Source organism: Orcinus orca, chromosome 9, assembly GCF_937001465.1.
Source record: "Orcinus orca chromosome 9, mOrcOrc1.1, whole genome shotgun sequence".
NCBI classification, from domain to species: Eukaryota; Metazoa; Chordata; class Mammalia; order Artiodactyla; family Delphinidae; genus Orcinus; species Orcinus orca.
The window spans coordinates 23,405,388-23,433,051 of record NC_064567.1 but is presented as its reverse complement, the minus strand read 5'-3'; the positions used below and the strand labels follow the sequence as shown (position 1 = coordinate 23,433,051).

At 58.1% G+C, this 27,664-nt stretch overlaps 1 protein-coding gene across 13 annotated transcripts; it reads right to left on the bottom strand.

The window, feature by feature from the left end:
• Positions 1-1,515: 1,515 nt before the first annotated feature.
• Positions 1,516-27,664, bottom strand: IMPDH1 (inosine monophosphate dehydrogenase 1). Of its 13 annotated transcripts, none has more exons than XR_007479059.1 (18): positions 27,454-27,661; positions 23,269-23,367; positions 21,129-21,177; positions 18,084-18,253; positions 17,906-18,026; positions 17,688-17,762; positions 17,174-17,380; positions 16,936-17,023; positions 15,905-16,104; positions 15,170-15,260; positions 14,848-14,943; positions 13,717-13,860; positions 13,477-13,621; positions 13,034-13,177; positions 12,815-12,898; positions 12,229-12,245; positions 10,970-11,837; positions 10,721-10,848 (listed from the first exon to the last, which is right to left on the bottom strand). XR_007479059.1 is itself a non-coding variant. In XM_033432541.2 (18 exons), exons 1-18 carry the CDS (start codon positions 27,621-27,623, stop codon positions 11,457-11,459), a joined length of 2,091 nt encoding a protein of 696 aa, XP_033288432.1. In that variant the 5' UTR covers positions 27,624-27,660; the 3' UTR covers positions 10,721-11,456. The 13 variants fall into 13 exon arrangements, 12 of the variants coding, with proteins under 12 accessions (XP_033288436.1, XP_033288437.1, XP_033288432.1 ...); XM_033432541.2 differs by having other exon boundaries at positions 10,721-11,557; positions 11,748-11,837; positions 27,454-27,660; XM_033432540.2 differs by having other exon boundaries at positions 10,721-11,837.

The window sequence follows — 27,664 nt, the reverse complement described above, 5'->3', positions numbered from 1 at the left end:
GTTCCCAAATGTCTGCTTTGTGGGCCTCTATCTCCTTGTTTTCTGCAGTCCTGAGACTTAACTCTACCTTACTGTTTTCCAGTGTATCCGATTCCTCATTTGCAAAATGGGATAATAACAATCCTTCCTCGAAAGAGTCCCTGGGACCACTAGATGAGCCCACATATACAAAGTGCTTTGAATATGTAGCAATGGCACATTGAAATACTTATGGAAGTGTCTGCTACCGTATTACTACGGTATTATGGTTCCAGGAGTGACAAATAAAGCCTCTGGGGTGAGTGGAGGAGGTGAAGTTTGGGGGCAGTGTACAGAAGAGGCTCGTAGGGGATGCGGGTGGGGATAAGTAAGAGACGGAAGTGGCTAGGAGAGGAAGATTCCTTCCCGGGGATGGGCTACGAGGTGCACTCTAGCCAGCAGGTAGAGAGAGGTGAAGAGCTTGCGGCTGGTAGGAGCTGTGATACCATCTGCAAGGCTGATCTGTTTAAGTTTTATAGGACAGAGTCGGCCCCAGGGAAAAGTGTCCTGGTTCTCACATCCCGGTGAAAAAGCACATGCCCTGCTTAGAGCAGAGGTCCCTGCCCCGCCCCTCCCATCCTGCCCAGACCCTTGGACCACCCAGGCTCAGGATAAGAGGGGAATGGGGCAAAAGGTTGAGGGCTGCACTGGGGGCCCTGCCCCGCCTCCCACACAAAGCTCGGCTGGGCTTTGGCTTTTGACAACCTGACGTCTTCCCACAAGTGCCCAGAGAACCCAGCTGTTGCCCGCAGCAGCCGAGCGGAGACCCGCGGCCCCGAGCGCTTCTGCCCACCACCCTCCCCGTCCTGGTGATGCCCCCAGCCCTCAGGTGCTGGGAGGACAGACTGGAGCAGCTGAGGGACCTGCGGGGCTGAGGCAGGATGACAAAAGCCACCGCGGCAACACCCATGTGCGGCCTGGTCAGGGTGTAGGTGGGGGTAGGCACCCCCTTCTCCGTCTATCGCCAGAGGAGAAGCCAGCAGGCCGAACGAAGGGCTGGCTCTCCCGGCTACCCGTGCAGGCCTCCCTCCTCCTGTGGCTGGGGAGGAACCTCACAGCAATCTCCGGTCCTCATCTCAGCCCTCTTCCCAGTTTCCTGAGACCTGATGCCTTCGTTATGTAAATGGCAAAGTTGATGCCGGGGACACGCTTCTACCTCACCTACCACAGCACCTGGGCCGGGCAGGGAATGAGGGAGGGGATGGGCTCCGCTGCCTGGGCTGCCCTTCTGGATGCCCTCGGGTCCCTTCCCTCGCCCTCACATCCCCTCCCCCTGGAGCGCAGGCCATGGGTACCAGTGGCTCTACTCCCACCTGATCTGGTTGCCTGTGGGAGGGGGGTTGGCGGAGCCCCTTGTAAAACTTTTCTAAGAAAAAGGGCACGGGTGAGGGAGCGAACCAGAAACACTGTTGCCTCAGGCGGTTGGAGCAGATGCTTATAACATGCTTCTTGTTTTACTACGTGAAATAAGCCACTCATCAAACTCTACCAATAACAGTAATAGTAATAATAATGTGTCTGAAGCAGCCTCACTTGGGAACCGGGAGACCTGCGTTCCAGTCCTGTCTGGGGCAGAGCTGAGAAGAACATTCACCCTTCTTCTTTCAGGGCCTGAACGCTGCCAATAGGAGGGTGAGGTCACGTCTGCAGGACAAGAACAGGAAAAGCTTGGAGGGCGGAACCCCCCCCCCCCCCCCCCCCCCCCCCCCCGCCCCGGGAGATTCAGGGCACGCAGGCGCTTGGGAGGCGATAAGGGAAGGCAGAGGTGGGCAGTAAGTTGCTGAGGTGAGGACAGCCCACTTCATCCCGGCCCCAGGCAAGGCTGCGCTCTGCCCTGAGGGGAGGGCTGCACCCACTCAGACCCTCACAGCCAGTGGGAGGGAGGGGCAGGGAGTGACATGGGAGGAGGGCAGAGAGACCTACTGTGAGAGCTCAAAAAATACTGAATCAGGGTTTCCCTGGTGGCACAGTGGTTGAGAGTCCGCCTGCCGATGCAGGGGATATGGGTTCGTGCCCTGGTCCGGGAAGATCCCACATGCCGCGGAGCAACTAGGCCCGTGAGCCACAACTACTGAGCCTGCGTGTCTGGAGCCTGTGCTCCGCAACGGGAGAGGCCGCGATAGTGAGAGGCCCGCGCACCGCGATGAAGAGTGGCCCCCGCTTGCCACAACTAGAGAAAGCCCTCGCACAGAAACGAAGACCCAACACAGCCATAAATTAATTAATTAATTAATTAAAAAATACTGAATCACTGACTGATTGCAGGGGAGAAGGGACCGCAGGTGGAGCCTCTAAACCCGTGCCATTCACAGTGTGCACCGTGGACCAGCCCCTCGTCCCAGCGACACCTCACAGCCTTCTTGGCCTTGGCCCCTGGTGCTGAGTGCGCCAGCAACAGTCCGGTTAAGAGAAGGGAGCCCCGGAAAGGGGGGGTGAGGGCCAGCCCCAGAGTAGGGTTTCTTGATCCTTGGAGGTCGAACTCCTGAGAATCTGGTGGAAATTCTGCTCCCGCTGCCCAGAAAAATAGACATACAACCTGACACGCATGGCAGGGGGTCCGCCAGAGCCCATCCATGAACCCCAACCCACAAAATCCTCTCTCTTCTTCCCATCCCGATATTGCCCACCTACCTACTCCTCCATGCACCATGCCAGGGCCCCAGGAGCTAAGACACAAGCCCTGCCTCTGGGAGCTTGCAGGCCAGACCAAGATGCACACCCAAGGGACTCAAAGCAAAAGCAGAGGGGCCCATGTGGGAGTTCCCAGGAAGGAGGGGCTCATTTCCAATCTGAGGAGGCAGCCTTGGGATCACAGCCAGCCCACAGGCTCTGGAGTTGGCCAGTCTCTTCATTTATACAGTGGAGATCAATGACCGCCTCACCGGGATGGCGTGGGATAGTGTCAACGGTATTTAGCGCGGAGCGAGGCTCAGGTAAATGTGCCATTGGCCCGGCTGGGCACGGTAAGTTGAATAACGGCCCTCCAAAACTGCCCATATCCTAAGCACTGGAACCTGTGACTCTCTTATCTTAGATGGCAAAAGGGACTTTGCTGATGAGACCACATTAAGGGTTTCGAGGTGGGGCCGTTATTATGGATTATCCAGGTGGACTCAATGATTACAAGAGTCCGTACTAGACAGAGGCAGGAGTGTCAGAGTCGAGCAGATGTGACAATGGAAGCAGAGGTCAGAAAGGCAGGGAGATTTGAAGATGATGCCCTGCTGGATTTGAAGATGCAGGAAGGGGTCCAGAGCCAGAGAATTCAGGTGGTCTCTAGAAGCTGGGAAAAGCAAGAGAAAAGATTCTCCTCTAGGGCCTCCAGAAGGAACACAGCCTGGAGGATCCATTTTCATCTTCTTTTTTTGTTTTGGTTTTTTGGTTGTTTTTGTTTGGTTGTTTTTGTTTTTGTTTTTCTTGGCCACACTGCGTGGCATGCGGGATCTTAGTTCCCCAACCAGGGATCTAACCCACACCCCGCCCCTGGTGGAAGCACCGATTCTCAACCACCAGACCACCAGGGAAGTCCCCATTTTCATCTTCTGACTTCCAGACTATAAGATAATAAATTCGTGTTGTTTTAAGAGGCTAAATTTGTGGTCATTTGTTACAGCATCCACAGTAAACTAATACACCAGGCCTTGCCAGGGGAGGCCAGAGCCTGATGGGGCGAGGCTGTGGTGCAGGAGGGAGGCCGGAGGGGGAGTTTTGCAGGGCAGGGCAAGGAGTGAGACTGCATTGGGAGGGAGGAGGGGCTGGGCATGGAGTGCTCAGCCCGTGACCTCACCCTTGGCCAGCCAGGCTGCCCTGGCATCCGGACGCCTGTCAACCCGAGGTTATATGCCTCACTGGGCCAGAAAGGGATCCCCGTGTAGCCAGGCCCCAGGCAAGGGTGGGGTTGTAGCAAAGAAGGCTGGTGCCAGGGGAGGGAGCTCAGTCAGCCCCTGGGGCTGCAGAGGCCACAGCAGTGGAGGGGGAGGCCAGCAGGGGTTGGCAAGGTGCCCTGTCACCCAGGGCCCTCTGCCAGCTCGTCCTGCTCTACCTCTCTCCTGTGGGACACGAAGCACTCCCTTCCTCTCTTCTTTTTCCCTCTCCACCCCTGGGCTCCCCTAGGAAAGTGGGAGGAGGAGGGACTTGGGGGTAGAGAGCAAGTGATGGGGTCACAATCTCAGCTCAGTGGCTGAGTAGCTGGGTGACCTTGGGCAAATCTCCTTGTCTCTCTGAGCCTGTTCTCTCCTCTGGAATTGAGGAAAGAGTCTTCACTTCACGGGGCTATATTAAATGACACAATACAGTGCCCAGCATAGAGTAAACCCTCTAAGTGCAGCTGGTCTTTGTGTTATCACATGTATACACGCTACTGCCCACAGGTAGAACATCAAGTTTATCTGCCCTGCTAGGTGCCCAGTTCCTCCAGGGAACATGGTGTCCTGCCTATCTTTGCATCTCAGCATTGCTACAATTACTGGTGTGTATTAGATGATGAATATGTGTTTTACCTATTCATTCACTCATTCAACAAGTACTTATGTGTAACACTGCTTTCGATGATGAAAACATATGAGGGAAAACAGACCGTATGCATGTAAACAGAGAGTATGTTTGTGATGTGTTATGAAAAACAACAAAGCAGGAAGAGGGAGTGCCAGCGGAGGGGGAAGCAGAGCGGTTTGCTATTTTGTACAGGGTGTCAGGGAAGGTCTGTCTCACAAGATGCTGCTGGAGCAGAGACCCAAGGGAAGTGAAGGAGTGAGCTCTGTGGATTTCTGGGGAAGTGGAGGGTTCAGGCCTGGTGGAAGCATTCGAGGACAGCAAGGCTGGTGTGGTGGGATCAGAATGGGTGAGGGGAGAGGGATAGAAGACAAGGTCTGCCGTAGTTGGGGCCAGATCACACATGGCCTTGCAGGCCATAGTAAAGCCTGGAGTTTACCAGGCTTTACTGTGGAAATTTACTATAGAATGGAATTGCTATTCTCCAGACAGGGTAGATTTAAGGAGGAAAGGTCTGGGAGGATAGTGAGGGAGTGTGATGGTTAATTTTATGTGTCAACCTGACTGGGCCATGGGGTGCCCAGATATTTGGTCAAACATTCCGGGTATTCATGCTGGTGTTTTTGGATGAGATTAACATCTGAATCTGTAAGACTGGGTAAAGTGGATTGCCCTCCTGAGTGTGGGCCATCTGCTGAAGGCCTGAATAGAACAAAAAAAGGCTAAGAGAGAATTTGCTCTCTTTGCCTAAGTCTTTGATCTGGGACATGGATCTTCTGCTTCCAGACTTGGACTCAGACTGGATGGCTCTCCTGTTCTCAGGCATAAATAAATATAGTGTGCCTACCTCCTACTGGTTCTGTTTCTCTGGAGGACTAACACAGGGAGTCAGAAGTCGGGTGTTGGTTATGTTCAGCACGAGATCCTGGTCAGTGTCCTGGTGGAGACATAGAACAGGCAGAGACACGAGATCACAGGGACTGAGACCAGATCCGATCACTGAACTGAATTTGAATCCTCCCGATCTCTGTCCCTTGACCCAGCTGAGGCCGGTTTTCTCCTCTGCACAACTGCTAAAGTGGAATCCTTTCCTGCTTCTTCTCCCCAGAATAGCCCTGGGCTCCAGCTTTGTGTCCTGCTTGGTGAGCTCTCCTGTCCTTGGCTTCTCCAGAGGGTTCACATAACCTCCAGAAGCCCTAAATCCCTTCCCCTCCCCAACTCTGTGGTCTCTGACAGAGGGGAGCCCCCGCAAGGTGAGGGGAGCCCTGAGCAGAAGGGTTCCCCACCCAGGCCAGGAAAGGACAGCCGGGCTAGGAGGGGTGGATGCTCTCCTGGTCTCCCAACAAGTTCTGACCCCCAGCACCCCCCATGCCAGTTTCCCTTGGGGGCTTGGACACTTCACACCCGCCAGGAGGTGCAGTGGAATGGAGGGGGACATCCAGGCAGGCCCAGCTTCCTAACCGGGTGTACCTCTTATCAGCTGGTGACCTGGGCGGGACACTTTGTCTCTCTGAGCCTCATTTTCCCCATCCATAGCAAAGGGATAGGTGTGACTGCCTTATAGGGTTGCTGAGGGTAAGATGCACCTACCACAGTGGCTGTTGCTTAGTAATAAATGACAGCAGGTGGCGGGGCTTTCAGACTCCTTTCCCCACCCCCCAGCCAGCCTCTCTCCTTTCTGAGAGATTAGGTTATTTTACCCCCATCCTGTCCTTCAGAAGCCAAATTTTACTATGGACGTGGGCAGCCAAGGAATGGTTGCCAAGGGCAGGGCTTTCAGAAAGGCTGCCGGTCGCCCAGGAAACTACCCCACTCGGGGTTCCCTGGGGTCCCACAGGTCGTTGGGTTCTTGCGCCACCTGCTGGGTGCAGTGCCGCACTGCTCCTAAAGCACCCAGACCCGGGAGTCCCGCATCCCCGAGCAGAGAACACTCTCTGCCCCGCCCCTCTTCTCCTCACAGCATCTCCACCATAAAAGGTCCTTCTTACTGTTTGTCCCTACATTTTCCCAGAGGCCAGAGGCACGGAAAGGAGTTGGAAGCACTGTGAACCACAGGGAGGAGTGGGAGCCACGTCCTTCCCGGAGAACGACGAGGACGCCGGAGGGCTCTGGTAGTGCGGGGTCCGAAGGAAGTCCCTCCCCTTAATTGATTTCCTGAAGCTCGGACCCCGCAGTGCAGACACACGTTTTGTTTCTCATTAGTCCACTTTCCACCAAGAGGGAGCAGTAGGGAGGAAGAGGTTAAAATTGGGGGTGGGAGAGTGACGTGCAGGGTCACAGCCAGGTCCTTACGCAACATCCCCTCCTGGCTCCCTCCTCCTTTCCAGCGGCTCAGCCCCTGATGCCCTAGTCCTGACTTATCTTTTCTTCTCTGGGGAGAACCTCCCTACCTACCTTGACAGCATGTCAGACAAACCCCTCGGAGCCTCAGATCATCCTGCCTCAGAGGGAACTCCCGGGCGCAAGGGGCAGAAGAGGGAGAAGCAAAAAGCCCTCTGCTATGAGAGACAAGGTCTCCTGGGTTGGATTCCTGCCTGAGGCAGCCCCTGTGCTTGGCCATCCTGAGGTCATCCTGCCCTGAAAGGTGAAGGGTGAGGTGGAGCAGCTGACGTGTGGGGTCAAAAGACAGGAAGCTGTTGGGGTGCCTGGGGGGGGGGTGCTCCTCTTTCCCCGGTTAGGATCACAAGTGGAGAAACCCAGGCAGAGGCACACAGAGAGGGAAAGGCTGGTGTCTACCCGTCCCAGGGTAATACTGCCCCTTGCAACCCACATGCCTCCTCCCTGACTTCAACTGAGCTGGGGATGTGGATGCCTTGGGAGCCAGACACCCTGGCTCCCAGCCCAGAAGCTGAGGCCGCCAATGGGCTTAAGAGGGCGTGGAGCGGCAGGCTGGGGACCAAGGTCTCCCTGACCCCGCCCATCTTCCCTCCCGAGCTGAGCTGCCAGGTGGTAAAGGAGGAGGCTGATGCAGGTGAGTCCGAACCCTGCAGGTGAGGGGCACTGCTCTGAGGACGACAGGTACGGCGAGCAGGCGTAGTAGGGCAGGGGCCCGGGAGAAGTTGCATCCTTTGACCTTGGCACTACCCTCTGACCAGATGCCCTTACTCCAAACTCCCCTCAGCTGCAGGCAGAAGGGCTGCTGGGGGTGCACTGGGGTGGATAGAACTGGCCCCTCAACCTCCAGATGGGGGGCAGCCTGTGGGTAAAGCAGGGCGGGGGAACAGAGATGCTGGAGTTGGGGCGTGTGTGGCCCTGCAAACCTGGAGGGATACTGAAGGAGCAAAAAGCTCTTCATAAGAGTGGAGGGGGGCGCTGCCTCCCCACCAGCCCCCGGGGCTGGTCCCGCCTCCTCTCCAGACTGCACTTCCGGGTGTGAGGGGAGTGGGTGGAGGGAAAGGTTGAGGGCAGCTGAGTTGTATGCAGCTGGGGTGCTGACCAGCTCCTGATTGGCATTAGAACCACAGAAGCTTAAAGGGCCCCCAGAGGGCTAATCCGACCTCTCCTGAACTACCCAGTCGTGCCATCGGAGAGCGATGGGTGGGGAAAGGTGGAGCCAGAGTTGAGGGCCAACCACCACTCTTCACCTGTCCTCCAGGGTGCACCAGCCACGGCCCCGCTGCTACCCCCACCGATGTGACGGCGACCCAACTCCCCTGCCCCATCCACCTGTACTGCAAGCCGGGCCCTCTAGGGCCCCGGGGGCCCTGCCCCATGCTTCTGCTCCTGCTATGGCTGGGGGCGCAGCCCGCTGCCCAGGCCAAGTACCTGCAGCCCTTCCTGGCCTGCGGCTGCGACGTGCTGGCCGTGGAGAGCACGCTGAGCTGCTTCCTGTGCCCGCACCGGGGCCTGGGGCAAGCTCCCCGAGTGCTGGCGCTGCTGTGAGGGCCTGGGGCACTGGCCAGCCGCCCACTGGTGATGCACGCGCTCTCCCTGGGTGGCTACACCTTTGCACAGATTCTCCTGCTCGTGGGCCAGGACCTGGGGCGCCACAGCAGCGTGGCCCAGTGCCTGAGGTGCCGTATTTTCGACAGCCTGGACCGCATGGCGCTGGGTGAGTGTGCGGGGCAAGGGTGAGGGGGCACCTGGGCCACACAAACCAGGCTGCACTCCAGGCGGACAGGCAGTTCTGCCGACCAAGGGGTCTGTGATCTGCGTCTGTCCCAAATGCGGCTCTGGGTTTCCTCTGACCGTCCACCTGATGTGGCCTTCCTACCCGGAGCATCTGTTGTTTTGTCCCATCTGGGCCTCCCCCACTGTGGCTGAATTTACAACGCAGAGTGATCGTGTTGTCTGGGTCCAGCCTGGCGTGCCTTTATCTGCAGCCTCTATCAAGGCTAATTTACTAAGCGCCTGTAACTTTCCATACTCACTCACATAATCCCCACAGTGAGGCCATGAAGTAGGTGCTGTGCCTTCTGAAATTTTCTTAGGACACATGCTTTGCAGAGTCTCAGAAATCGGGTACAGTTGACTCTTGAACGACACGGGTTTGACCTGTTGCGCAGGTCCACTTATATGGGGATTTTTTCAGTAAATACGTACTGTAGCACTACAGGATCTGAGGCTGGTTGAATCTGCAGATGCGGAACAGATATGCAGATGTGGAGAGCCAACTATAAAGTTATATGCGATTTTCAACTGCGTGGAAGGTCAACACCCCTAACCCCCACGTTGTTCAAGGGCCAACTGTAATTGGATGCACACAGGTTTCCTCTACAACAGTGATTTTCGAACTTTGGTAAATATCAGAATCACCTGGTGCTGAGTGATGATTCAGAAGCCCAGAGCCCATCCTATTTCAGTGAGCCTGGGCCTCTGGCTTTTTAAGCTCTCTATGTGATTCTGATACCCACCACAATTTGAGGACCACTGTGCTCTAACTTCCTCTAGAAGGACCAAACTAATGCTAACATACCAAGTACAGGAAGGTTATTGTTACAAAGTAACCCATTCTGTTCCTCAGCTCTAACTGACCAACTACATCTAGTTCAAAAGGAAAACTCATGCAGAGTGACTGGGAATTTCTCTAAAAATCCTTAGATCTTTTCTATATCAATTCCTGGTCAAATTGCTTCCTGGATGGTTTTTGTAAAGCAGTGTGGAAGACAAACCATGAAACATGGCCTCGTTCTGGTCCATCCCCTCTCATCTTTTACAATCTCCTGGTATCCAGACATCCTTCTCCCACCCAGCTGGGTCACCTCAGACTCCTAGGTGCTCACCAAGGCCACAGATTCCAGGGCACAAGGCCTCTGGGGACTCTCGATGACCCAGTCACTTTGCAACAACTCCTGGAGCCATTGCTGAACCAGTTCTGAACCCACCCAACAGTCCAGCACTTTCCTTCTTGTCCCTGAAGATGCCACAAAGCTGGAAAATGCCACAGAGAGAGGCTGACTCCAGGCCACGTGGCTCTTTTAGGAAGGGCCTGGGAGAGGGCAGTTACCGGCCCAGGATGCCAAGAGTGGGCTGAGGGAGCCCCTCCCTGGCAGTCATGGGGATGTTTCCAGCTCTTCACTACCCACAGCTAGGGCCTTCTGCCCCCTCTGCTTCCTGCCACCAGAGCATTCCCAGGCCATCTTCCTTGCTTCTGCCCCGAATGGTGTCTGTACCTGGTGGGACAGCTGGGTGCCCGCTGCCCAACTACAACAGAGGCAGAGAAGGCAATGTGAACATCCCAGGACCCCCTACTCTAGGGATACTCAGCAGCCCACGTGTCAGTGCTGTCCCCACCAGAAGGCGGGTCCTGAGCCACACATGACAATGGGCACTAGCCCCCTCTCCCTGGTACCCACAGGTGTGTCTCAGCTGATGAGACCGCAGGCCCTGGGCCCGGTGGTCAGGGCCACAGCCATGCTCTTCTTCCACCTGCGCGCGGGCTGCACCGTTCGGCATTACGAGGCTGCGGTGAGCGCTTTCTGGCAGCCGCCCGCGAGGCCCCCGACGCTAGTCTTCTACAGCCACGACGACCCCCTCTGCGACAGGGCCTGCCTGCAGGAGCTGCTGGCCAGCTGGCAGCAGCCGGGCAAGCCGGTGTGGGCGCAGGCCTGGGGGACCCTGCGCCACGCGGCCCACCTGCGCCAGCACCCCCTGGAGTGCCGCAGCACTCTCGCCACCTTCCCAGGGAGGCTCGGCTCTGATGGGGCTCTGGGCTCCAGCTTACCACCAGGGGAGGGGCTCGCTGTCCAGCAGACAAGGGACAGAGACAGGGTGGCGGAGGCGTTGAAACCTCTTGATTTATTCAGAATATTTAACATACAATGACGCAACTGTGACCCCAAAGTGTGCAAACTTAAAGCCTTCAACTGCAGCTGAGAGGAGAGGGCAGGGACGGTCCACCTGGGGGTGGGGGCGAGCCAGGAACGACGGGCCGCCTCCTCCCCAGGGCCAGGGACGGGGCGGCCTGAGGAGCAGGGCCCGGATAGTCCACAGCTGAGAGGAGAGGGCAGGGACGGTCCACCTGGGGGTGGGGGCGAGCCAGGAACGACGGGCCGCCTCCTCCCCAGGGCCAGGGCCAGGGGTAGGGGGCAGAGACCTCCCTCTGGCCTAGGTCAGGAGCCCAGAAGTGCCACATGGCTGAGGGGGCAGCAGCCCAGGAAGGGGCCAGAGGCAGGGCCAGGAGAGCACCGATTCTGGGGTGGGGGTTAGGGAGGGAGGTGCCCTACAGGAGAAGCCAGGAGGGGCCACGTGTCCCAGGGGTGGGAGCCGGGCCGGAGCAGGCTGCAGCAAGAAAGACCTGAGGCAGGCGCAGGGCCTGAGAGCCCAGGCTGGCTGGGCTCAGGGGGACTGAAGAAGGGGGAACCCGGGGGGCTCCCAGGGCAGCCCGGCCTGGGAGCAGTCCTGACTCTGTGGGGGAAGCCCAGGGAGGGGCCGCAGACCCTCAGGGCCCCCCCTCCTCTCTCCCTGGAAAGGAGCTGGGGAACCAGTAGTGCAAATCTGTGGACCACTCAGTTATGGAGGGAGGCTGTACCCAAAGGGGGACCCTGGGGCATGACCCCTCCGCCGCCTGGGCCTCCACCACCATCCTCAGTACAGCCGCTTCTCATAACTGTGGGCACAAGGCAAGAGGGAAACTGAGAGTGGGTATGCGGGAAGGTGGCCTCACCACCCCAGACCCCCTTGCCCAGGCCAGCCCTGGGCCGCCGGGTGGCCCCCAGACTCAGGAGAGGCAGTGAGCTGCAGAAGCCTCTGCCTGTCAGCCACAGGGGGCGGGAGGGAATGAGAAGCAGGCCACGTGCCTCTGTCCGCCTCAGGCCAAGGCTCCCGGAAGAACCATGCCAGGCCCAGGGACAGCCATGCTCCTTCTGGCCACAGCCGCAGCTGGTGGACTGTCCTCAGTGCCGGGGTGGAGAGACAGCTCAGGAAGGCACGGCCCATCCTCACAGAGCAAGGTCAGGCCAATCTGAGCCTCTGCTTCCCACGTCTCCACCCCACCCCTGAAGGCACTGTGGCCTAGGTCCCTTGTGGTCACTGGGTCCAGTCCAAGACAGGACAGCCTCAGGCCTGTGGTCAGGGACATCTCTCTGCACCCCGGGAGGGGACGGTTCCTCTGGAGGAGGGGCCACCGCCAGCTGCCCCCAGCAAGATGCTAGTACTAGGGCCCATGTCCCACGATTACACCCCAGCACGCCCCCAACCCAACGCCCCGCCCCAGCCCAGGCCCCACCCAGACTGCCCCTGCTCTACTCTACGCCTGGCCCGGGCAGCGCGGTTACTTACACGGCAGAAAGGTATAGCTACGGGAGGATGGGGCAGAAAGAGACACAGGTTAGATGCCCGCCTATGCCTGGGGGGACAGGCCCTCTCGACCAGGGCGGGGCTGCATGCCTGCAACTACTGCTGCCAACTAGCACTGCCCCCGCCCACGGTCGCCCCAGCGCCGGCCCTGGCATCTGTCTCTCTGCCCTTCTCCCCGCCAAGGGCTCATGCCCCCAGCCTCCACCTGCCTGCCTGGTGCCGCCACCAGCCAGAGCCCAGCACCGCCAGCCCCTGCCACCAGCCACCAAGCTTCTGAGCAAGCAAGGGCTGGGGAGCCCAGGAGGGGCTGGAGGCCGCATCTCCCATGCCCGGCTCGGGGGAGGTGCCCGAGGGGATGGGAGGGCCTGCCTGCGTGGGGACTAAAGGACAGGGTTCACGGTGGGCTGGGCCCTGTAGGAGAGGGTGATGGGGGTCATCCTGCAGCAGCCTCCATCCCTGGTGCAGATGGTCCTCGGGGTCCCTGAGACCTCGGCTCAGCCTCTGAACCACGGCCCCACCTGCCTGACCCAGTGCCAGCCAGCTGGGGCAAGGAGGCTGCCACACTTACGAGTGCAGGCCGTGGACACCACCCTCGATCTGAGCTGACATGGTCCGCTTCTCAAACTTGAGCTCTCCTGAGTACATCATGGACCTGCAGGCAGGGAAGTGGTGCAGGTCAGGGGCACCAAGGGTGGAGGAGAGAGAGAGAAAGGAAATGGGAAATACGGGGGCGCCAGGAGCCTCCCTGATGCCCCCCACCCGCTGCCCCTCTAGTCGTAGCACTCACCGCAGGACAGACAGGCTACGGGCACCGATATCCTGGCAGCCATGCTGGATGCCCGCTATGAGGTAGGGCACGAACTTCTGAATGGAGCCTTTGTCCTGGATGGAGCCCGAGACACCCTGCGCGATCTTCACCTTATCTCCCTCGCTGCACGGAAGGCGGGAAGACTGAGCCCCGCCACCATGGCTCAGGGGACCCCACCCCACCTCTCGAGGGTACCAGCAGAGGGGCTACCACCCAGAAGGACCCCCAAAGCCGCCGCTCCCTGGGCTACAGCATAAGTAAGCATGGATTCCGAGTGAGGTGGCCCCGGCGCTACCCCAGGTCTGCAACGGGCCCTGTGCCGGGGGTTCCAGAACTGTGGCATGGAGACCGGGTGCCACCTTGGGCAGCCAGAGGCTCGGGTGGACCTGCAAGGCTGGGAGCTGATCTGCCCGAAGTAGCACCTGAAGTAGCGCTTCTGGCTGCCGCTGCACTTCTCCATGGCGTCCAGCGAGCCCATGCCCCGGTACTTCTTGAGCCTCACGCCATCCGAGAAGAAGTACTCGCCGGGGGCCTCCGTGGTGGCAGCGAGCAGGGAGCCCATCATCACTGCAGTGGTCGGGGGGTCAGCGCCTCTAGCCCCATGGCCCTCCCAACCGCCCCCCCACCGGCCTGCCCAATCCCCGGCAGACCTGCCCCCTCACCTGTGGAGGCACCAAGGGCCAGGGCCTTGACCACATGCCCCACGGTCTGGATGCCACCATCGGCTATGACTGGCACCCCGAAGCGCCGGGCGTACTCAGCCACCTTGTACACGGCAGTGCCCTGGGGCCGACCACAGGCCATCACTGGGGACAGTACACAAGATAAAGGCGTCAAGAGCAAGGGGAGCCAGGTGCAGTACAGGCCCCTTTCTCCTTGTGCCCTGCCTCCACCTGGGAGAAGGGACAGGGCTGGACGTTAATGTGTCAGAAACATAAGTGGCAGCAAATAACACCAGGGGAGCGCACTCCAGGAACCTGGACCGCCCCACCTACAAGAGCACTACGGGGACTCCGGCGGCAGCATCAGCACTGGCCTCAGCCTCACCTCTCTCCAGGCACTAGTTCCCTTACAAAGTTACTAGAGTTAGGTACTCACAGCCTCCTTTGGGATATTGGCTTGCATTTCTTTCAGTTTAATTGTCCAAGGTCCTTACATGTTACATTTCTAAGCGAGAACTCTAAGGAACCAGCACTTATCTAAGGATGGATGCAAGGCTGGATAAAGGAGAAAAGAAGACTTCTCTGGTGGTACCTTTGTTTGTTTTGTTCTTATTGCACCCCAAGGTTTAGAACAACGCCCGACACACAGTAGGTCCTCAATTAACATCTGTTAATTTGTGGAGAAGGCCCACATCTCACCTCAGGGGTCAGCTAATGCGAAGGTAGACAGTTAAAAGCAGAGGCTTAGAGACCAAAGTGGGAAGATGTTTGGGGCAGAGAAGACCAAATGGGTCATTCAGCGTTTGGGAGACACGACCAGACGTGACCAAGGGGCCAGATACATCAGTCTTGGGCCTGCAGATTGGACTTCCTTGACCAGAATCTGAGAAGCAGACTGGCACACACCCCAAACTCACGGTAGCCTCATCTTACACCTGCCTCCCCCCAAGTCAGTGGGCTAGACAGGCAGAGTCTGAGCCTGGGTCACCCCTGAACCCACCATCCCAGAAAGGGGCCTGGCTGAGTGAGCACTCCGCGTGCATCTGTGGAGCGAGACTGAGGCCCCAGGGCCTGTGGAGGGCGACTGGGGTGTTCTAAGTGGCAGTCACTCACTCTCCTACTGACACCCACCTTCCTGGGTGATGCAGATGGAGCCGCAGCCCATGCCCACACGTAGCCCGTCCACACCAGCATCAATCAGGTTCTTGGCCTGAGCTGCTGTCACCACTGGGGGGGAGGGGGAGTGGGAGAGGAGGAACAGTGTGAGGATGGGTTGCCCCTGCCCTGCCCGGGGGCTTCCTGGGACCCCAGTCTACACCTCCCCTTCACCTACTGTGACCAAAGCCCATTCATTCAGCTCCCTGCCCCTCCATGCCAAGAGCGATGCCATCACCAGGGAATGCCAAAGGACAGAGAAAGGTTACACAGTGAGGAGGCAAGGGCCAGCACTCACCATTCCCCCCAATCACCTGGAGGCGGGGGTACTTCTGCTTGATGTAGTGCACCATGGCGATCTGATACACAGAGTTCCCTTGGGATGAGTCCTGTGAGAAGGGGGACAGGAAAGCTTAGGCTTGGGGGCTGACAATCCTCACTGAGGGAGGGGGTCTTAAGTGGACAAATCCTGAAATTGTATCAAAGATACATGAGAACACACCTTTGTGTTTTTCTGGGAAGACAATGGACAGTTCTCGGCCGAGTCTCAAAGGGGCCTGCCTTCCCCCAAAGGTTAAGCACCCCTAACATACAGTCTCACAGCAGACAAAGCCTTTTCATACCCACAATATGGACTGGTTCTCACAGCAAAGAGATGGTGCCTGCGATCGTATCCACTTCCCACCAACTCACGAACCAAACAGAATTACTTAACCTGTTGAGCCTCGGTTTCCCCCTGTGACAAGTGGGCATGGTGATCGTACCTCAGGGGGCTGTTGTGAGGACTGAGTTCATCTGCATAAACGCCTTAGTGCAGCGCCTGGCAAGTGGGAGGTGCTCACTGAATGTGAGTGGTAACTATTAGGGCCAAGTTATGAGCGCGAAGGGCCCCCAGAGGGGTCCCAGTTTGTTCTGAGCTGTCAGAGTACCAGCGACCCTCTCAGTTCTGACCCCGGGCTTAATTAGAGGTGAACCTGGTCTTCATAAGCCTCAACTCTACTGAACAGCCCCTGCTCCAGGGCAGTGTCCGTACCAGCACTATGACGTCGGCGCCCGCCTGGGTGAGCAGGTCCAGGCGGTATTTGTCATCCTCACGGGTGCCCACGGCCGCCCCGCACAGCAGCTGCTTGTGGGAATCCTTGGAGGCCAGAGGGTAGTCCCGGTTCTTCTTCAGGTCAGTGCGGGCAATGATGGCCACTAACTCATCTCGATCATTGACAATGGGCAGCTTCCCTGACAAGGAACGCAGGGGTGAATTGAAGGAGCAGGCTTCTGAGGGTGGGGTAGGGGGATGGTGAGAATGAAAATGGACCAGGCCAGAGATTCCACTGCAGTACCCAAACTAACCACTAGGTGACAGCACCCACCCAGGAAGCGCTCCTAGGGACCTGGCTCTCTGCCCAAGGAACAGGAAGCAAAGAAACCCAGTTCCTGGAGCTCTTCCTGCCCTGTGGCCTGGCCAGGCTCAGTGGGCAGCCCCTGAGCACTGGCAGCCTTTCCCCTGAAGGGCCACAGGCCACAGTGGTCAAAAAACTCCTAGCTAGGGCACAAACACGAGGCTATCCTGCAGGGAGGAACGTGTGTCCTGCCCAACACCACCCCAGAAAACAATCCAGTACGGGCCAGGGGAGCATTTCCCAGTAGGTCCCACAGGGACCTAATGAATATTATGTCAACAGCCTCAATGTCAAATAAATTTAACCACAAGACTTCTCAGAGCCTTTGATAAAGTAACGTACAATTCTTTATGCAAGATGGGGAATACAGAAAAGCAGCATTTTTCAGACTTATAAGAACACGGAGCCCTTTTTTCATGAGTGTTTCACAGGACTAGTCGTTTTGGGAAATATACTGTGAAGATGCCAAATAAGGGATGGGCTTTCCTGAGCCAGGAAAAAGACCTCAGAAGTCACTCTCCAGCCTGACATCATTCAAACCTTCCCTGCGGCCCAGCCTAGTTGCAGGGACAACCTGCAAGGCTGTGAAGGAACAGGGGGCTCTGGGGTACAGGGAGCCGGGCTGGGGGAGGGGGGGGTCTTGCATTTTCCGCCTCCTCCCTGGTACCTTTCTTGCTACGCTGCAGGATCTCGTTTGCCTCTTTCAATGTCACACCCGCTGGAGCCACCACCAGCTCATTCCGCGGTGTCATCACCTGTGGGGCAAGAACATTTGCCTGCAGGTTGGCAGGTGAGAGAGAAGGGAGCCAGGCCTCCCTCTGGTCCCTGGTCACAGGCACCGGCCTGAGGCCCCGGGATGTGCGGTCCTCTCTGCCCCAGCCATGCTCTCCCTGCCCCGCGGGTACCTCACTGAGGAGGGTGGTGTGGTCCTTCTCGGCGAGGAAGTCGATGTCTCGGGAGGTGACAATGCCCACCAGCTTGCTGCCCATGGTGCCCGTCTCAGTGATGGGGATGCCAGAGAAGCCATGCCGGATCTTGGCCTCTAGCACGTCACCCACGGTGTGCGAGGGGCTCAGCACCACAGGGTCCGTGATGAAGCCCTGTTCAAACTTCTGCGGGCAGAGACAGGGGAAGGAAAAGGCTGGAAGAAAGCTGGAGGTGTGTACAGTCTGGCCACAGGGGGCCGAGGGTCTCCTGGCTGTGCCACAGGGGAGCCAGGGCCCGCCATGGGGCAAGAGGACAGTGGGGAAACGAGGGCTGAGCCCTGCGCTCCCACTGTGGAGAAGGGCAGACAACACCCCACAGCCACCAGCCAGGGAGCGCACCGGCCCGCAGAGCTGGCAATGGGAGGTTGGGAGGGCCTGTGAGGCGGAGGCTGCCAGAGGGCATCTTCTTTCTCATGACGGGCCTGGTACTCGCCTTGACCTTTCGCACCTCGTTGGCCTGGAACTCTGGAGTGCAGTTGTGGTGAATGAAACCGATACCGCCCATCAGCTGGGGTTGAAGGGAAGAATGGTCAGAGCCAGGGGGCCAACCCTCCTCACTCTGCAAACCCCGCCTCTGATTCCAATTCCTCCTGACGCCCACCCCACTTGGTCCTCTTGGCCCTGGGGTCCCCACCCGGGTGCTCAACTCACAGCCATGGCGATGGCCATGTCAGCCTCTGTCACAGTGTCCATGGGGGAGGAGATGAGTGGCGTCTTCAGCGTGATCTTCCGAGTCAGGGCTGAAGTCAGGTCCTGAAGGTGGAGACACAGGCTATGTGAAAAGTTTTATCATTCATTTGACAGACATTTACTGAGCTGCTATATGTACCTGGCACCAGGACAGGCCCTGGGCATACAGCAGTGAGCAAGGTGCCTGAGGTCTCTGCTACCTCTTCCAGAGCTTATACTCGGAAGGAAAAATGACACACACGAAACGTGCACGAGGCGATTCCAGTTGGGGTGATGGCTCCAAAGGCAACAAACGAGGCAAAGTGACCACTGGAGAAAGAATGTGGGGATTAGGGAAACCTCTTTCCTGGGAGGCGACAGATGAAAACTAATCAAGAGAAAGTCCCCAAAGAGGGACTGTTGTTTCAGGCTGAGGGAGCTGTGTGTGAAACCCCGCCTCTGATTCCAATTCTCCCTGAGGTGCGTTTAAGAAAGAAAAAGCTAGCAGAGTGGAGGGAAGGGAAAGAGGCGGGAGCTGAGGGCTCAGAGGCAGGGGGCGGGTCAAGGATATGCAGCCTTGAAAGGAGCCTGCATTCAATTTTGAGATGAGAATCCACTGGAGGACCTCAGGCGGAGGAGAGACATGATCTGATTTAAAGAGGTCACTCGGGTTCCGATGTGGGGATGGGATTCTAGGTGACCAGGCCTGAAACAGAGAGACCACCAGGGAGGCTGCTGACAGGTCCAGGTGGGAGATGCTGGGCACTGGGAATGTGGAGGCGTGGGAAGCAGTCTATCAGACATCCAATCCAGGGGAATAGGTGACTAAGGGTCTGCAGCTCAAGGGAGAGCTCAGGACTGCAAGGATTTTCAGGAAGCATTTGCCTGTGAGTGGCAGCCAAGGCCAGATCACAGATTCCTCTGAGATTCAGGCCAACAGCTGTGGATCCTAGCCCTCAAAACTCTCAGACACAGACTTCGCTATATAATTTTTTGGAGACACAAAGGCCCCTGCGGTCCATTCCCAGACCCTGGCTGAGAATCCTGGCCCTGCAGTCTAGAAAACTGCCCCTTTTCCTCTCTGATCCTAGCACAGGAGAAGAGCCACAGCCTCCTGACATGGGCCATAGGACAGGGAGACCCTTGACGGCCAGGGGGGCTTCTCCCATCCCTCTCTTCCTTGCACCCTGCCCAGAATCTGGCACAAAGCCAGGGTGCTCAGAAACGGAACAGCCAAACCAAGAAGGCTTCCTGGCTGCTGTCACAAGGGGAATATATCCAGAACAGTCCTCATTTCCCCCTGAAAAATCTGTCTGGGTCAGCACTGGCTACACAGGCTGGACATGAGCTTCCCCAACGTATGAGTGATCCAGGGACACTCGGGCCCTCTGGCATTTCATGAGAATCAGACCTGAATACATATCAATGATAACAGCAACAGAAAAACTTTTTTTTTAATGTGTATTAATTTATGATAGAATAGTCTAACTTTTCCATGAAATGACTTACGCCCATCAGTATTAGCCCCTGGGCTCCTGTAGGTTTGTCATATGTTAACTGTGTAAAGGACGTTGGTCATTCACCTGGTTTATTGCTGAGCCCCTCCAGTTAAGGGAGGCACTGTTTCCTTGTATTTGTCCACAACCTAACTTCTTTTTTTTTTTTAAACCTCATCTCTTTTTCTTTTTTTTAATGTTTTTAATTTTATTTATTTATTTTTGGCTGTGTTGAGTCTTCGTTGCCGTGTACAGGCTTTCTCTAGTTGTGAGCAGGGGCTGCTCTTTGTTGCAGTGTGTGGGCTTCTCATTGCGGTGGCTTCTCTTGTTGCAGAGCACAGGATCTAGGCACATGGGCCTCAGCAGTTGTGGCACGCAGGCTCAGTAGTTGTGGTGCACGGGCTCAGTAGTTGTGGCGCACGGGCTTAGTTGCTCCGCGGCATGTGGGATCCTCCCGGACCAGGGCTCGAATCTGTGTCCCCTGCATTGGCAGGCAGATTCTTAACCACTGTGCCACCGGGGAAGCCCCACAATCTAACTTCTTCAAACCCTCTTGCCAGTTCTTATATATCATGGATCCACAGACAAGTCTGTCCACCTCTTCCAAAGTCTCCATAATCTTACTGGCCTCTATGATGTCTTTGCTTAGCACTTCAGACAAAATCCAGTAAGTAATAAAGCAGCCACACCCACGTGCATGCCCACCTCCTCCCTGGGCCTTTCCCCCCACCGCCCCCGCGGTACACGGGCCTCTCACTGCTGTGGCCTCTCCCGTTGCAAAGCACAGGCTCCGGACGCGCAGGCTCAGCGGCCATGGCTCACGGGCCCAGCCGCTCCGCGGCACGTGGGATCCTCCCGGACCGGGGCACGAACCCACGTCCCCTGCATCGGCAGGCGGACCCCCAACCACTGCGCCACCAGGGAAGCCCCTCTCTGGGCCTTTTTGAACCTCACCTCAGGCTCTGTCAGTGAGCCCTCTGGCCTCAGGCCAGGCCCACCTCTCAGGATATCCCCAAATCCCCATAGTTGCCTCTAACCCATTAGGCATAATCCACTGACTGTGCCAGTTTCTCTGACAGCACTGAAGGTTCCATCCACCACATTCCCAAGAAAAGTCTCTCCCGGGAATTCCCTGGTGGTCCAGTGGTTAGGACTCTGCGCTCTCACTGCTGAGGGTCCGGGTTCAATCCCTGGTTGGGGAACAAAGATCCCACAAGCTGCAAAAGAGGCAAGGTGTAGCTTTTTAAAAAAAGAAAAGTCGGGCTTCCCTGGTGGCGCAGTGGTTAAGAATCTGCCTGCCAGTGCAGGAGACACGGGTTCAAGCCCCGGTCCGGGAAGATCCTACATGCCACGGAGCAACTAAGGCCGTGCGCCACAACTACTGAGCCTGCGCTCTAGAGCCTGCGAGCCACAACTACTCAAGCCCACGTGCCACAACTACTGAAGCCCGCACGCCTAGAGCTTGTGCTCTGCAACAAGAGAAGCCACCGCAATGAGAAGCCCACGCACCACAACGAAGAGTAGCCCCTGCTCGCCGCAATTAGGGAAAGCCCGCGCGCACAGCAATGAAGACCCAACACAGAAAGGAAGAAAGGAAGGAAGGAAGAAAGAAAGAAAAAGTCTCTCCCACACCCCGCCCTTGAGCAAGAGATCAGCCTCTGGCACCACATACACAGCCCCTCTACCCCATCAGTGGAAGAGGTACTCACCACCTCATCAGCTGTGAAGTCTATGAATCCTGGGAGAATCAGGAAATCGCTGTGAAGAGAGGAGAGTGACTGTTCCTGGGTGAGGAGGGGTCCCTGAAAAGGGCAGGGCCTGCCACGCCAGGGGAAGCAGCACGGGGGTGGGGAGACGGGCAGAGCCTCTGAGCCCCGTGCCATGTCAGGACTGAACCACCCTCATGCCCCTCGCTAGCATCTTGTCGACTTTAGCCCAGAGAGCTAGAGCCAAAGGCAGCGTAAGCTCTGTGGTCCTAGGGCGCCACCAAGGCAGTGGGCCCCAAATGTCCATTGCCTTCGGGCTCAGAGTTCGTCTAGGAACCTAGACGTTCCCATAATGCTGCACACAGCAGATATGGTGCCTGCCCTTGAAAACTTCTCGATCTTGAGAGAGGGAGACAATAAATAAACACAGAATATACCTGAGAACAGTTTAGTAGGGCAGCATGGCATGAACACCACACAGCACAGGACAAGCTGCACAGCCCAGTGCCAGGGCTGCTGAGTCACACACGGTTCAGAACAGCACAGAGGGACCCCAGGGGGCTGAGTGCGGGGCATGTTCTGACAGAGCAGGCGTTGCTAAAGGTCTGCCCAGTTGGACGGGAGCAGCCAACAGACATGGCCTGGGATGGGAAAGGGGAGGAAGGGGCCTTATAGTTAGGACCAGGACGCTGGGGGCCCAGCCAAAGCATGGCAGTGGTCAACACTAGCGCGGAAAGGGAATGCAGGCCTGCGTGGGTAAGGCAAAGCACAGTGTCACTGCCCAGGAGCCCTGACAGGTTCAATTTCCCTGAAATCACAGGGCCTAGACAGACACAACCAAAAGCAAATGCCACATGGTGTTCAGGAACACCCCCAACCAGACTAAGCAAAGCCATCGGGCACCCCAGGGCAGGAAGGAAAAGCTATGGGGTGGACGGGAGGGGTGGGGTCTTTAATTTGCCCCAAGGCCTACAACAATTTCCCTAGGAGACTCCACGGAAACTATATCATAGATACTCTATCCCCCCTCATCAAAGACCACCAAAGAAATAAAGAATCTTCACTGCCCCTGTCCCTTGGCGGCCCTTCTTCTGTAGTGAAGAGGCCTCTGTGGCTCACTTAGAGGCAGGGAAGAAATGCTGGAGTCTGGGCCTCTCGGCATTTTCTAGGTATTATATACACCCCTCACCTGGCCCACACCCCAGCTACTCTGACAAGGAAGAGGAGACACTCCTCAGGAGTGACTGGGTATCCTGGTGTCCAGGGAAACCGCCTGCCAAGCAGGAGTGCTTACAGGCAAAGGCAGGAACTGGCAGGAGACGGGGCAGGGATGCTCTTGGCTCACCAGCATCCTCACTCCACCCCAGTCCCAGGTCCTGATGCTCTTTCCTGGCATCACAGTCCTGCAGCCAACAGAAGAGCTAGTGCCAGGCCTGCAGCCAACAGGACAACGGGCCCAGGGCCCACGGAAAAGCACGTTACGCCAGAGGCAAATGGATAGGTCTTGTCCTCCTCAAAAATCCTGGGTGAGGTGGGCTTGGGTGGGTGATAGTCAAAGAATACTCATGCCCGAGGGGCACCAGTACTAACTTGTAGGCAGCCAGGGGCACAAGTGAAAAGACGGCTGGACTGGACGGTGGAAAAAAAGAGCCATCCCATCTGCCCAGCTGGGCATCTCCTGGGGGCAACACCCAAGCAGCTGCCTTAGCTGGGCTCCAGGGCCCCCTCTGCCCTCGTGGTGACGCTGGGAGTTGAGAGGGTGTCGTGGACCAAGGTCTGGGAAAAGTCTCCATTACTCCCACATCTCGCGTTCCCACACGCCCCAAGGCCCCTCCATGCGGCCAAGATGCCCGTGAGAGGAGGAAGCGGGCAGGCCGGACCCGGATCTAGCCAGAAACGGGGCATGGCACCGAGGGCCGCGATGTCGCTGTGCCACGTCCGTCTGCTCTCGGCGCGGGCCGCCTTCCTTCCCTTGCCCAGCCCTCCTCCCCCGCCCCCCGCCCAAGTCGCTCGAATCGGGCCGGGGACGCGGGCGTCACCAAGGGGGGAGCTGTGCACGTGCAGGGCCGGGGCCGGGAATGGGGGGGGGATCACGGCGCGTTAGTGCGCGCACCCAGGTAGGGCCGAGGCCCCCAGCGCTTACTTGTAGGTGAGGCCGTCGGCGTTGGCGAACAGCTGCTGCGCAGTGAGCCCATCCTCGGGCACGTAACCGGTGCCGCCGCTGATCAGGTAGTCCGCCATGCTGCCAGAAAACACCGCGACCCGACATAAACACCCGCGCGGGCCACCCCGCTACCGCTGCTGCCGCTGCTGCTACTGCTGACGCCGCGCCACGGCCACGCTGCCGCCGCGGGCAGGGAGGGCCGGGGGCGGGGGCTGCGGCAGCGGCGGGGCGGGCCCAGGGCGCCGCCCTCCCCTCCCGCCCCTCCCCCGGGAGCCCGCCGCCTCCTCCGCCCGGAACAGCACAAAGAGCCCCGCGGAGCCCGGCCCAGCCGCCGCCGCCGCGCGCACGCCCAGGACCGCCTGCAGTGGCACAGCGGCCACTCGGGACCGGGGCGGGGGAGGACGTGTGGACCCAACGGGAGGAGGGGGCTGAGCCAGGCCGGGACACGCCCCCTCCACAGCCCCACGTCCCGCCTCCTAGGCTCCCCGCAGCGCCTCCCCCAGGCCCGCCAGCATCCTGGGCCACCCCAAGCCATACGACCCCGCCGGCCTGAGTCTCCCCTGGCCCTACTCCCCAGCCCCAGGGTTACCTCTCACACGGTTTACCTTTCCCAAGACTAAGGCTCAGACTTTAACCAGGGCCTGGAGCCCTGAGGAACTGGTTTGGGCTGACAGCTCCCCAACGCAGCAGTTTGAGGTTGTACCCTCCGGGCAGTGCACCCGCCCGTGCTCCCCACAACCGGGCATCAGTCCTACGGGTCAGGCACCCTTAACAATGACAATCCCTGACCTTTGGGTGGCCTTGGAGCCCTCTGCAGTTTACAGGCGTTTTTCATAAATGATCACATTTACTCTACAATCTACTAATTGCCAATTATTAGGTGTCCCACCCCACCCCTGCTTTACAGATGCAAAACCTACAGTTCAGGAGGGGTTGGAGACAGGTACTACCCCTGATCCAATGCTTCAGTCTTACGTCCTGTCTCATCCCCAGATCAAAAAGTAGTGTGGATACCGTAGGTTTTAACCCCAGAGGGGAAAGTTTGCTTTTATTTGGGAGGGTAGCGTGGTGGGAAGGTGAGGGAGGATCACAGGCCTGGCCTAGGCAAGTATGTATACATATAAATTAGGGCAGAGGCTAGGGAAGTTTTGAGAATTTCCCAAAGCAGACATTTGGTGGCCCTGGATGCCCAGCAAGACCCAGATTTCTACATGAAGGTAGTAAGATCAGGTAGCAAGTTGATTCACATGGGAGGAGGTGGGGTGTCAGCGGGCAGACCCTCCCTCTTTGCGTGACCAGAACTACTAACGCTACTGCCTGACCAGAAGCCAGAAAGTGATTTCCACCCCTCCCCCACACCCTCTGCCCCAGGCCCAAATGCCTCGCTCTCCTCCCTCTGTCCTCCTATGGTCCCTACGGCTCATTTCTCGGTGAAGTGAGGGAAAGCCGGGCCAGGGACACAGTCCTCTCTCTGGCAAGGCGGCTGTCTGTGGTACTCCTTCCATCCCCAGCCCTCGAGGCTGGGTTTGTTTACCTCTCACCAGTGTGGTGGCAGCCAGGCCCAAGGGAAACTCCCTGGGATGCCCAGCCCCCCCAGTGACGCCCGGGGACCCTGCCAGGAAGACACAGCCTGTTCCATCTGTGTGCAGAGGGGAGGGGAGGCTTCCCACAGAGCTGGGGTGATGAGGCCTGTGAGGCTGAGAGTGCTGCAGGGGGCTCACAGATGTCCACAGTGCCCTCTTTCTTACTGGGGGGGCCCAGAAAAATCACAGGCGCCCAACCTTCCCTCTCCACCCAGGGAGCCCCAAGGAGGCTCCTGATGGGGGCCTCTGGAGGCCCTCTGGTGTTGAGAAGGGGGGAGAGGGCCTGCTGGGGTTCTTTGCTGAGTGGGGATTGGGGCCAACTTGCTAGGGATGCCTGGGACGTACTTGATCCCTCAGCACTCACAGACTCATCCGGAGGGCCTGAGCCATATGGGGAGGAGGGTTATCCTGAGGGGACCAGCACTAGGACCTCCTACCGGCCACCTGGAGGCAGAGCAGTGAGACCAGCCACAGAAAGCACCTGGCCACTCAGGGCTGTCCTGGGCACCTTTCTAGCCATAGAAGGATGGGGCTAGGATAGCATTGCAGGCACAGCACACGGGCTACCCCTGTGGTCTCCCTGGGTCCCTGAGGGACCTGCCCTGGGTCACTATCTCCTGCAACTAGGGTACTATTCAGGGTTCCACCAGGGCTGGGGCCCAGGACAGCAGCTGGGTTCTGCCATCTCAGTTGACCTTAGCATGACACCTGCCCCAGCGTAGAACTCAGAACCAGAGGAGGAGGCTGCCAGGCTGAGTTGTGGGGAGAGTCCTCTTCCTGGCGGCCACAGACCTCACAGCCCCATACCCGTCTCCTCCTGCTTTGACCTGTGTCAGGGCTCCTCATTACTCTAAGCTGCTGAGCTCAGCCCTGGGTTAGGCTGTCCTCTTCCAGAAACTGTTAATCCCCCCCCCAGCTTTCCTCCTCCCTCTTCCTGATCTTCCCCCCCGCTGCTTCCTCCATGGGGAGGAGACACCAGGCAACCAGTGGCCTCCTCAGCTCGAGGAAGGGCTGTTGGTCCCCTGAGGCTCCACACCTAGCAGCTGCGAGGGCAACGGAACAGAACAGACCCAAGCCCCTTCAAGCCCCTTCCTTAGGACAGGGGGGGCACCCATAACCAGGCAGGGAGCCCAGAGGTCTCTTTCTAGTCTGGGGCTATTTGAAGGGACAAGATTTCAAAACACTTCCAAGGGGAGAGGTGGGGTGGGGGAGTGCTAATAACACTGTTGACCTGGGTTAGGGGACATAGCTTGCCCAAGTTCAAGCCAGAGAGCAATAACTCTGGCCTCAGACCTAGACTTCTCACGGAACCCTGTCCTCTTCCCACAGCTTTAAGCTAGTGATGGCAGATGGAGGTCTAGCCAGCAGGTTTTGAATCTCATTACACCACCTGGCTGGGTCTCAGGTTTTACACAGACTCTTCAGAGTCTGGTGGGGGTGTGGGGATAGTACAGGTGCAGAAGTACAATCTGGAGAAGGGATGCTCCTGGTGTTCTGAAATGATACTTTTGCAATACCTTCTCCAATCAAGGCACTGCTTCCATCAAGGTCCCGTGTGCCCCAGCACACTCTCTCACCTCCTGTAGCTTCTCTCTACTGCCCTGGACCCTGAGCCCCAGTAGCTGGATTTCTAGGATGGGAGGAAGGATACAGTTGCCAGAACCACTGTCAATTCTAGAGAGCCAGCCTGCGGGGGCAGGAGGGGCCAGCCTTCACCCAGCAGCCCCTTAAGCCGTTAAAAGTTCTTACATAAGAGGCCAACCCCTGGGCAGAGCTGCAGGGCTAATTCCCCCAGACCACCGCCCACCCCACCCCCCCAAACCCAGCTTCCAGGTCACCTCCCCAAGCTGCTGAGCACCAACAGATGGGACAGGGAAAGAAGTCCAAATCCTCTGGACCGGAAGGACAGTGGGATTGCATTTCAAGCTGCGATACAATCCAGAGATTAGCCACTGTCTCCTTTTCAGTCAGTCCCCTGGGGCCCAGATCAACACCTCCACTCTTCCTCCAGTGACCCTAACAGACCCCAGCAGGGTAAGGGCAGAGGGGGTTTTGAATCTTAGGAGAGACCCTGGGGTGAGCTGCACTGGCCGCCTCATCAGACCTCAGTGAATGGTGAGGAGGGGACGGTGTCCTCACTCGACTCCGAGGAGGCCCTCCATCTGGACACCTACACCTGCCAGGAAGACTCTGAAGATAGTTCTAGGAGGAAACGGCTAAGGAGGAGTAAGCAAAGTTGGACATGGACTCCAATACGCTCGGTTTGAACCCCAGGAGTTGGAGCCACTTGGCTCAGGTGTGTAGTTGAGGTCAGATCCAGGACTAAAATTTTAGGGATCGTTCTTCCGACCTGCTCCCCGGTGCAACACAGCACTGAACCTTTTCCACACTGCCCGCCTGCATCCCCCAACCAAAGCTGGGTGCGGGGCATCTGAGCCCGGTTTCAGGAAGTGAGAGCTTGAGGCGGTAAGAAGGCATGGGTGGTGGGACCTACTCTTCCCCTCCCCCGCAGCGCTGCCTGGTTCCCAGAGCCGCCGCGCCCGCCCCGGATGCGCCCCGCGCGCTCTGCCCTGGGCGTCACCTCTCAGGCTCGTAGCCGGCCTGCAGCAGGCGGGCGCTGTACCGCTGCGCCGCCGTCTCGTGTCCCGGGTGCTGCCGGGCTCCGGGCTCCGGAACATCGGCGGCTCCGCCTCCCTGCAGCGGCGGTGGGAGCGGCCCCGACCCGGCTGGCGGAGCGCGCGGCTCCTCCATGCGGACGCCGCGGCTCAGGGCGGGTGGGCGGGAGCCCCTCC